The sequence below is a fragment of the Clarias gariepinus genome, chromosome 5, assembly GCF_024256425.1.
Source record: "Clarias gariepinus isolate MV-2021 ecotype Netherlands chromosome 5, CGAR_prim_01v2, whole genome shotgun sequence".
Taxonomy (NCBI): domain Eukaryota; kingdom Metazoa; phylum Chordata; class Actinopteri; order Siluriformes; family Clariidae; genus Clarias; species Clarias gariepinus.
This window is the reverse complement of record NC_071104.1, coordinates 440,001-451,496: the sequence shown is the minus strand read 5'-3', so window position 1 is coordinate 451,496 and position 11,496 is coordinate 440,001. Positions and strand designations below refer to the sequence as shown.

The 11,496-nt window shown below is 41.2% G+C and overlaps 2 protein-coding genes across 4 annotated transcripts in view; one reads left to right on the top strand and one right to left on the bottom strand.

Annotated features, from left to right (window-relative positions):
* Window positions 1–7,314, top strand: part of LOC128523967 (NACHT, LRR and PYD domains-containing protein 3-like) — a 42,546-nt gene extending 35,232 nt beyond the window's left edge. For 2 of the 3 annotated variants that reach the window (XM_053496210.1, XM_053496211.1), the window contains exons 10-12: window positions 3,954–4,127; window positions 4,589–4,765; window positions 6,470–7,314. In XM_053496210.1, the coding sequence (XP_053352185.1) occupies window positions 3,954–4,127; window positions 4,589–4,765; window positions 6,470–6,599 (481 nt within the window). In that variant the 3' untranslated portion in view covers window positions 6,600–7,314. Of the gene's footprint in view, window positions 1–3,953; window positions 4,128–4,588; window positions 4,855–6,469 lie in introns of all 3 variants that reach the window. The other variant, XR_008360481.1, reaches the window with a different exon arrangement.
* A 3,711-nt stretch (window positions 7,315–11,025) lies between these two features.
* LOC128523968 (E3 ubiquitin-protein ligase SH3RF3-like) overlaps window positions 11,026–11,496 on the bottom strand; it is a 75,773-nt gene continuing 75,302 nt past the window's right edge. Inside the window, exon 10 of the mRNA XM_053496212.1 lies at window positions 11,026–11,496. This exon is cut by the window's right edge and continues 729 nt beyond it. The gene's annotated coding sequence lies outside the window, so the exon portion shown is untranslated.

The following is an 11,496-nucleotide window of genomic DNA, read 5'->3' as shown; positions in this document are numbered from 1 at the left end:
GGGGGTCACTTTCTAACTCCATGATGGTTCCTGATGTTTATTTCTTTCTACATTGTAAAGGAAAGCTGAAGGCGTCCAAAAAATGCATTAATCTCCTTTGAACAGTTAATGGTGAGATGTTTCTGCTACTTCTGCTCTGTAAAGACTTCATAACGCCTCTAATCTGAGTTGCTGTTAATTGGTCATTTTTCAAACTGATAACTCTAAATGAACTTCTCGTCTGTGGCAGAGGTAGGTTTTGGTCTCGCCCTCCTGGGACGGCCTTCATGAGAGCCAGTTTCATTATGGTGCTTGAGGGATTTTGCAAATGCACTTGACAATAATGTTCTTGCAGGAACTAATACAGAAAGGCCGACCTCTGTGTCTTAAAATAACAACTAACTGTTGTTTTTCTTGTTGTTACGTAATTACCTAATCCCATATGTGTTATTTTATAGTTTTTAAATCCCCAGTATTGTTGTAGAATGTAGAAAATAAATCACTAAACAAAAACAAAGACATTTGCAAGTGACCCCAAACTTTCGAACGATAGTGTACATCCATTGGGTTTTAGCTTTACTTTGAACTGACTCATAATTAAGCAATGTAATTAACAATTAAGGGCAACTCTGGTTTGTTGAAGGCCAGTTAAACATCTGTGTTGGTAAATAATCCCTTGGTACCTTCTTGTGAATGTGTACACAGATGATATGACATTCCGACACACAAAAAGTAATACAGTAGATACAGAAATTGTTCAGATCTATTTGCTTGTTGCACAAGGTTTGCAGATTTAATTTTAAATGTATACAACTGTAAATTTTACCCATCAATCTACACACAATTGACTAGAATGGTTGAAACATTTTAAGAGATTAAAGCACTGACATCGCGTCCAGGGGGTAGCGTTTGTTGTGTTCACAGGTTAGTGTTCTCCAAATATACAGTTAATTTGTGTTTACGAAGTTCCTGCATTTACTTATATCTCTCAATTTTTATCAGTCTCTCCATTCCAACTAGTGAATTCCTTCTCCCCCACCATGTTTCACCGTATGTGCAGTGCCTATTTTTTGACAGACATAGTGCTTACTGCTCTGCCCAAAGTACAATTTTCATTTTATCAGACCAGATGATCTTTTTCTACCTGTTGCCGGAGTATTTTGTGAGGTCATGGGGATTTTACTCAACAGTGGTTCTATCTTAACCATCTCTGCAGAACTCTATAAATCAGGCCTTCATGGCAGAGTGATGTCTTTGCATAGGAGCAAACAGTTTTCCCCTCATCTCTGAACAAGACTGCTGAAGCTCATTTTGAGCTACTGTTGGGTTGTTTCTTAAATCTCTGATGTAGACGATTGTTTCCTGGATGTGCAATTTGGTCAGATAGCTGACTCTAGGAAGGGTCATGGGTGTGCTGACCGTTTTTCGTTTTTAAGTTTTAAAAATGATTGAAATCTCTGTGGTCCTGGGGACATTGAAAGCTGTAGTAATTGTTTTATATTCTTGTCCAATATCTTGACACCCCCTTTGATTGCAGGGACTTCTGGATTGGACTTCATGGCTTGGTTTTTGTCCTGACAACACAGTGTAAATTGTCTGTCCTCTTAGGCCATGTCTACACATAGCTTTGTATTTTTAAAACAGAGATTTATTTTTTTCTAATAATTCTGTCCATGTTAATTTATATTAATAATATTTGTCCACATAAAGTGCTGTCAGGAGCTTCCCTAATCCACAAGGGGCTAATTAAAAGCCTAGGCAAAACGTCATTACCGGTTCTGCCATGTAGAAGTCTGACCGGGTCTCGTCCAAAAACCGCCGTCATTGTCTGAGTTTTCTGTGTCATCTGAGTTTTGTATGTAGAAGCTGTGAGCTTTGTAGTACATTCAAACACCTTTGCTCATTAATGTAATTGTGAGTAACTGCCCGTGTAAGTACACACATGTACTGTAAAAAGTCCAGTAAGCAACAACGTACGTCCACTATTATACAAAATATCTTCATAAACAAAGCTGTCGTCAAATCAAGGAGACGAGCACACAGACAATGACATCATCGTCACACAAGGTGACATTACAACAAACCAAAATCTCTGTATTCCCGTGTCCACACAACAACACTGAACACGGAGTTTGGGAAAATCTTTACTTTGGAAGTAGTTTTCCAAAAGCTTTGTTTTTCAACAACCAAAACTGTGTTCACATGTAGACGAAAGGTCAAAACCGCTGATAAAAATCTCAGTTTTTAAAAATACCTAGCTACGTTTAATTTTAAGTATACGCTTAAGTTTAGATTTCCGGGGAAAATGGCAATTTTATCTATTCAAAGTCAAAACCACAACCAGTGTTGCCAACTTATTTAATTCAATTAAATTTTATTTGTACAGTGAAACCTCGGATTGTGAGTAACGCAGTTTGCGAGTGTTCTGCAAGATAAGCAAAGATTTTTTTATAAATTTTGACTTGAAAAACGAGCAAGTCTTGGTTTACGAGTACCGAGTATCATGTATCACGCATGCGCTTTTTGTTTTAACACTGAGCGTCACGTGATCACAACTGAGCCAACGGTTTTTCTCTCTCTTGCGCTGTGGAATTATGGGTAATCGTCTCCCCTGCTGGGTTTTAGCGCCCGTCTCTTACTGGTAAAATTAACATCTGTGTACGTGTGTACTGTTCACTATAACACTGTGACCACGTGTGTGTGTGTAAAACATATTTTATTTTGTGGCTGTATGCGTGTGTGTGTGTGTACAGCGTGTGTGTAAAGCAAAAGCAGGTCTCATTAGAGAGGTTAAAGATCCATTTTCTCTCTCTGCTCTGGGCTCAGCCTGCTCTTTGTGTCTGTGTGCGCACGCATCATTGGACACCGTGCCACACACACACACACAACCACACACACGCACACACACAGCGCCTGCGCACACAAAAGGAAACACCTATCTGTCGGCATTTATTTTTACGTTACGTTTTTTTTTTTTATTAAAGTGCAGGTTAATTTTTTTATTTTTACTTTATATTTGGTGTTAACTATTTTTATGTATTTATTTTTGGGGGCTGTGGAACGAATCATTTGTGTTTTCATTATTTCTTGTGAGAAAATTCTATTTGGTTTACGAGTGTTTTGAAATATGAGCTGCTTCCGGAATGAATTATGCTCGCAATCCAAGGTACTACCCTGATCAGAGGCCACTAGGATGTCATTTACTACTTTAACGAGTGCTGTCTCTGTACTGTGATGAGGCCTAAATCCTGACTGATACAGTTCATGTATGCCATTTCTATGTAGATATGAGCATAGCTGCTTCGCTAATATCTTTTCCAGACTCTAAGAGGTAAAGAGGTAAACCTCCCGGTTTGATATTGGCCTGTAACTGGACAGCTGACAGGGGTCGAGGTCAGGTTTCTTAATTATCTGTTTAATAACTGCTAATTTGAGAGTCCTCTCAGCAGTCCCTCCCAGCTGCAGTCACAGAAGGAGATGTTCACTTGCATATCATTGCTCTTTTCTCTCTTTTCAGAGAGTGCTTTAATTAAAAATAAATAAATAATATAATCAAATAATTTAATAAATTATATATAAGCAGGATATTTGACGGAAAAAAAAGTTCATTTATATAGATCTAAACGTATTTAGGGTGTTTTAACCTACTCACTTTTTGTCATGACATTATGTAAATTACGTGATGGCGTCATTTAGCGACTTCTAGCGACTTTTAGGACAGACAGGGGCTAATTTCCTTACTGAGGAGTTGGCAACACTGTCCACAATACAGTAAAGTGTACAAAATAACAAAGTAGTCTGCATACCCTCTGAATCCACTGCATGATAAAGTATAATACAATACATGGCGCTAATACATTAGCCACCTACTGTACACACCAGGTACACGACTGTAAGAATCCTCACTCAACTAATGTCTATTTGATTCTACCTGATGTTGAGGTTCACACTGATGTCCTGGCACTTCTCCCCAGGCTGTGTGGGTGTAATCTCACAGAGGAATGCTGTAAACCTCTGTCCACAATTCTCGTCTCCGAGTCTTCTGGCCTGAGGATGCTGGACTTGAGTTTTAATAACCTGCAGGATTCTGGAGTCAAGCAGCTCTTGGATGGTCTGAAGAATCCAAACTGTAAACTAGAGAAACTGTGGTGAGGTCATACTTCTGATTCTCTCTCTCACACACACACACACACACACACATTACTGTACAGAGACACATAACTGTCCTCCTCTGGGGTTCAGTCACACGCAGTAATGCCACATTTCACCACCAGAGGTCAAGCTTGGCATTAAAACTTTATCAAACTGCTCCATTCATGAACCTCTGAAGTATTCAGCGATAGAGGGGGGCAGGGGGGGATGGGAGGGGGCAATGGGGGAGAGGGGGGGATGACTGGTGGTCTTTGTGTCACTGATTATTTTCCTTTAACATCATATCCCATTGTGTTTTAGTCCTTATTTATGAAACTCTCATACAGAATGGCCTTCTTCTGTGGCCATTCTAGTGTATTATTATTTAGTGTATTATTATTTAGTGTATTAGTATTTAGTGTATTAGTATTTAGTGTATTAGTATATAGTTGTAAATGTGTTGTGTTTGTTCCTGCAGGCTGGAAAAGTGTGGAATTACGGAGAAAGGCTGCGATGATCTCGCGTTGGCTCTGAGATCGAATCCCTTATCACAACTCAAAGAGCTGAATCTGAATCAAAATGAACCTGGAGCATCAGCGGTGCAGATCCTCTGTGATCTAGTGCGGGATCCGGAGCGTGCGCTGGAGACACTGTAGTGAGTTACTGTCACACTGTAGACCGACAGAGAAGCGACTCAATGCCTGTGTATTTATAGAAGCTGGAGGTGTGTGGGTGGCAGCGTGGGTGAGTTTGTGAGATGGAGATGTTCTGAATGCCTACATCAACATGGTTTCAGGCATAAACCAAAGATAAACCTTTAGTGTTTAGCCAGAACATAAAAAAACTCACCAGTGGGCAGATTATATAATCAGCGTCAGCCGTATCGTCATCACCAACAATCACACAGGCAGTTTGTCTCTTCATTACTCTGGTTAGTAAATACTTGTGTGAAAGTTTTCTAACCGAACTACAGATTTCGGCTAAAGATTTCCTGTAATGCTGGTGTTCTTCATCCTTCCCTGTGTACGCTATTAAACACTGATTAGTGCGTTCCCTTTATGACAGCGGTCGTTCAGGGTGTTAAGGCTCTGCATTACTAATCGGGAGGTTGGAGGTTCAAACCCCGGGTGCATTAAACTGCCACTGTGGAGCCCATCAGCAGCGCCATGGACTCTGTCTACTCCAGAGGGCGCTGTATCACAGCTGACCCTGAACTCTGACCCCTAACACACCGTGGGATACGCCATGAAAAAGATGACTCTGCAGTAATGTGTACATGTATAGATATACATAGGTGACAAATAACAGCTTAACTTTGTAACAATCAGCTTTGTTAAAAACCTAGTTACACTTAAACGGGGTCTAGAATCTGTCTTCCAGTGTCTTATAGGCCTAGCAGAGCAAGAGAAGATCACCGACAACAATTATTTCATCAAAACCCAAAGTGTATTAAGTGACAAAAAAAGGTGCACCAAAAAACACAATATTTACAAAATATATAAAAATACAAAAAACATGAATGTGTTTGTGTGTATGGAGTAGAATGTCCAGAGTGTGGGTGATTTATAAACGTATTTGTGTGTGTGGCGGGAGAGATGGCTCGGCCTCACTGGTATTAATGGATCAGTCCTGGAGCACAAGGTGTAGTGAATGAGTCCGGCCAGGATTGGGCCAAAAAACGGTAAAATCCACTCGACGTGGTCTTCACTCTCTCTCTCTCTCGTACATACACAGCGCTGTCTCCCCCTAATCCCATCACCCGAGTTGCTTCCCGGGTCCCTTTTTTATGCTGGATCACATGACCCGACACGTCATCGGGACTCCCACGTTCTGCAGCCACGCATGTTCGCGAGAGCTTAGCCCCGGAACCAAAACACCGATATCGGGACAAAAGAAAACTTATCGCTGGGGATTATGAGACACGGAAGTTATTTTTCTTTTTTGTTAAACTACCTAAACCGTCTATATAAACCCTTTATGTGGCGGTGCTACAACTTGACCTAATTTAAATGATCCAGGAGCGCCACCTATGCACAGTGTGCAGTAAATACACTAGTACACCATCTACCACTGACTCACACTACTTTTATAGGGTGCCATTACTTTCGTCATGATTAAATAAAGTCTTGCTTTAATTTAGGATTTTACTTTGAAATTAAATAGTTCACAAAATGTTCCTTAAATTGTTGTGAGTCAAAAAACTGAGTGATGTGGGTGACATTGTGTGTGTGTGTGTGTGTGTGTGTGTGTGTGTGTGTGTGTGAGAGAGAGAGAGAGAGAGAGAGATAGAGATGTTGGTGAAGAAGTGTGTGATAATCGTACATTGATAATAATCCGTCTCTGTTTTTTTGTGCCACAGTGTGGAGAGAGACCCGGTGTGGTTCTGGAGAGATCACCATTCACACTCCACCACTGACTGTTTCTTCATCAGCGATACAGTATCATCATCCTCCCTTATAAGATCCTGTCGTGCTTTTCCTCCAGTGTGAAGCGGCCCGAGCGTCAACACGCTGACCTGCGAACGACCAAAAACGGCTAATCTATACCAGAGCGATTATTTTTGTAGGTTGTGTCCATTAAATGAACCGATGCGTCAGTTTCTGATTCGACTCTTTAATTAATTGTGTAAACTTTCAAATGTAAAATGCTTTAAAATGAACTAATTCCTTAAAAACACACCAGTTAAACATGGACATGCTACCGCTTTGCAAGATTATCGCTTCTTCTTCTTCTGGAGTTTATGGGCAGTTGATACAACACCGCCATCTACTGGACGGACGTGTGGAGAGGACGACTGGATTATGGCTTTGTACGAGATATTTTAGCACTGAGTTACACAGCATTTCGGTAGTTATTAGATACTGTTGGTAGTTTTTAATAAAACCTGTAAGAAACCTTCTGGCTGCTTGAGACAAAATCAGAACACTAGTGTGTCCAATCTAAAAAATCTAAGTGACAATTTACCCATGATGCACAGCTCTAATCCACACACAGCAGATTACAGTCATAGGCAGTGATTATAACACAACGGACTGCAGACGATCGGAAGCTCTTTCAGCAATTATAAGCCTGTTTTTATGCTATTTACTTTATTTATTTACAGAAATGTACAGAAATCTGTTACTTGTTTAATCAAATGAATTTTGCTTTTAAATCCTCAAATTATGGTTAAACAAACCCAATCAGAATGATAAAATCCTTCCCCACTATGTCCTGTTAATTAACTATATTATTATATAATTTAATAAATAATCATTTTTAGACCTAATCTTGTTTTATTTCTCAGTTATACATATTTTGTCAATAACAACAAAGGTTGACTTTATCATCAGGAGCCTGCTGATGAACCCTGACCCCATCACAGTCGAGGGAGAAACATTCAGGAGTGTATGCAGAAGAGGGCGGATAGCGCTCTCCCCCGAGTGTGTGACGCAGCATGAGCAGCTGTGTGTGTGTGTTTTTGCAGGAAGCACGACAGGACAAAATGTTTGTTTTTACAACAATGGCATTTATTGCTAAAATGCACTTTTTACATGAAAAAAGTCACAAGTAGTCAGTACAAGACGATGTGTAAATGAACACACTGTCAAAAGTTCACGAGGCAGTTTTTCCTCAGTATCTCAACTGTAGCACCAATGGCCTATAAATATGTTTCCACAATATATATTTTTTTATATTTATATTTTTTTACTTTTTTTCCCCCCAACGCAGACGTTTCTGTTTAAAATCAGGCATGTACCCCGGATCTCCAACATGGAGACGCACTTGTGCTTGTGAGAACGTTGGCACTAAATTCACGGATGAGAGAGAAAAGGAGATGAAAACAGATGGAAAGAGTCCGACGTGGTCGTCCATGGCAACTTCATAAAAAAGCAACCAACAAAAACAAAAACCCGAACGCGTCTAGAGAGCTCCAGCGCTCTAAACACAGCGGCGACCCCAAACACTGCGGTTCGCTGTTGCCATGGTTACGGTGCTAAATTAATGTTTATTCCCACACTGTTCTGGTAAACATTTTTATTCTCCTGGATGAAAAAGGACAAAGAGCCTCTGTTTTGTTGCTAGCTAGCTACAACCAAGCACAACCAAGAAATCGTTAGCTAACATCGCTTTGCTTGCTAGCTGTGCTGATCGGTACGTTTGTAAGAAATTTGTGCCAAACTAGCTAGCTGCTACAAATAAAAGTGAAATATTTGAATCAGCACATGAGGCAAAAACAACTGACTCACTGATGCCAACATGAGAGTCTTAAATTAATAACTCAGTGAATCCTGTGTTTATATTGTGGCTAAAAGCTACACGTGATGGAGTTTCTTCTAGATCTTAAAGTAACTAGCTAGCAACAAACCAGCGCCAAAGAACACTTAGATTGTAGTAAAGAATTCTCATCATCTGTGGGAAAAGCTATGAGCTAATGTTAGCTAACCAGGCTTGACAACATGATTGTGACGACTGAGAAGCAGAAGGAGCTAGTTAGCATGCTAATGCACAAAATCCTGTGGTGGTGCAAATGACAAGCAACATAAATAAAAGGTTTGTACAATTTATAACTCAAAAAAGGTACAAAAAATTACAATAACAACTTAAAAAGCTAAATAAATAGAAGCGTCGCGTGACGCTGTCTGTGTGGTTTGGCGACGTGGACAGCGCTCGAGGCATCGGCGTTTGTTTAATTTGCTTAAAGAAGTTTATTTTATTTTTTATGGAAAAGGCAGAAATGGTGGATTTATTTATTTGTTTATTTGTGTGTGAATGCACGAGTTGTGCTGAGAATTGAGACAAACCCAATCCAGACTCTCTTTATTTGCTTATTTAAAAGTAAATTGCTGCTGAGTTTGTGCTAAATTCTTTCAGTTGCTGGTAAGCTGATGCTAATGTTTTTGAAGTGCTGCTAAATATCATGGAAAGTTCATCGAGTCTCTGTTAAAATTCATGCAAAATTCCGTAAACGTGCGATGAATTCCAACAATTATCGCTAAGCCCATCGCTAAGTCACTATAGAAATCTGGAGCTCATTTCTGACGCTAAAGCCGTCCGTAGTTCGCCACCTCCAGCAGAAATCTGTGCTAATGAGATCGAATTTGTGCTAAATCTGTGGATCCAGCGTACCGTCCTGCGCTAATCTCATCACAATCAGCGGGATTAGATCACACTGATGGAAAATGAAAAGCCTGTAGTTTCTGTTTCTGCGTGTCCCCTGCGATGGAGACGTGGGTGAGACGGAGAGACACCTGGAGTCAGGTGATTATTACCTGCAGACTCGCGGGGGATCGACACGCCGTGCATGTGAACGTCACGTGACTTTCTGTGCTTTAATAAAACAAAACTGTTCCTTACGTCAGGATCAGGGCTGTTCTCTAAAGGTTGACGGTGTTTTAATCACAAACACATTCATTAAAAACATCTCCGGCTGGAATCCTGACAGTCAGACACTCTGAGGACGGAGACGTGCCGGCTGTGTGGGAGGGGCGTCATAGCTCTCCTGTCAATCACAGCCATGTATGAGGGGGAGGGCAGAGAGCGCACACACGGCGTAACGGAGGTAGAGCTGGAGGGGTTTAGGAGGGAAATAGAGGTCTTTAGAGAGACGAGGGGGGACGCTCTCACTTCGCATTAGGACGGGATTTCCGATAAAATCTCTTTCTTTTTATTCCTGTATGTGTGTGTGTGTGTGTGTGTGTGTGTTTGTGTCAGAGCTCACTGTGCTTTAACTGTGTTTGTTGTGCTTACAATACAATGTTACTAAAATGAAACTAGAAAAGTTTTTGCAAATCTTCATGTTTCTTTAAGTTGATGTTTAAGATTAAGGATTAAAAAGCCGTTCGAGTTCCAGTACTGTGTGCCGGTCAGATGAACGCCGGCGCTGCTCATGTCTAGCTGTTTTCTGTTTCCCTGATATTTTGAGTTCTCCCTTCTTGTTGTTCCATTTCTCCAGCAGTGTGTCATTAACATGAGGAGTGTGTAACCAAGTGAGTGAATTACATTCATTATTAAAACTAAGTAAACAGATGTGAAGGCCCGGGTTCGAGTCCAAACCCCAGCAGTGCCTGTCCCAAGGCCCGATAAAATGGGAGGGTTGTGTCAGGAAGGACATCCGGCGTGAGACCTGTGTCAAGTTGTTGTGTGGATCGAACGGTCGACTGCGGTGACGGGAACAGCCGAAAGAACGACAACAACTAATTAAATAGTGAATAAAGTGACATTAATACTGTGTTACTGACTCGGCCCGTGTGCTCCTTAAACCAGCTGACTGTCCACACGGGGAGAAGTGGAGGGACAGAACGCCAGAGACGTGTTTTATTCACATGAGGGCGAAGAGAGAAAATAATTCCTCACACTACAGCGTGTTCCAAAGCTCTCCATACACACGAGAAATAAACACCGTTTAGCAAAATGTCTTCTAAAATGTGTATATATACACACACACACACACACACACACACACACACACACACACAGTAAGATACACTAATTAAAGAGTGTTTATGGAGCCGTCTGGGACACGCTGTATAATCACTCCGCTGGTTCTGAGCGGGTCGGTGGTTCTGGGACAGCAGTGTTTTTTAAGTTAGCGTGACTTTGATGAAATGACGTGAGAACACCATCGACTACATGATGATGATAACGCTGACGAAACGCCCCAAACACCATGCTGCAAAAACACACTTAAAGTGATATTAATCCCAAACCTGTCAGTCAGTGAGAGCGAGCGCTGCACGTCTCACTCTGGACCACTAGGGGGTGCCATGCTGCCTATGCTAGTTAATGTGTGCTAGAGTACTAGTGGTAGTATTTAGAGTAATCTGGGAGCTAAGACGCACCTCGCAGTATGGAATAGGAATGAACATGAACTCGGGAGTTACATCACGACAGTAAGAGATGTGTGACGTGAGGTTTACACACCGTGAGCACACACACACACACACGCTGTGGCGTCCGTCCTGATCACCAATCAGAAGATCTTCTAACCCTGTTAGAAGATTAAGGGAGCATGGATGTGCTCGGACATTAACTGAGGAATGCGCTCTAAATAAATGAGTACGTTGTTTTGGGGTTGTACATGCAGCGTTCATTCAACGTTATTTCAACACTGGTTTATCAAAGTCATTCTAACCTGCAAAGACAACATTGTGCTGACGGTGAACATCATGAGAACGTCGGTACACCCGTGTGACAGCGTTACGGCTCCTGCTGGGGTCTTCAGATTGTTCAAGAAGTAAAACAATAAAACAATGAAATCTTTACAAACCGAGTCTGATACAAGACACACGCTGTTTCTCATCCAACTGCTTGTGCTCATATTGGAGTTTTTAACCCTTCGTTACTACAAATTTCAGCTTTAATCCTCGCTGAAGCCCAGACACTCTGAAACCTCGGACTGAACAA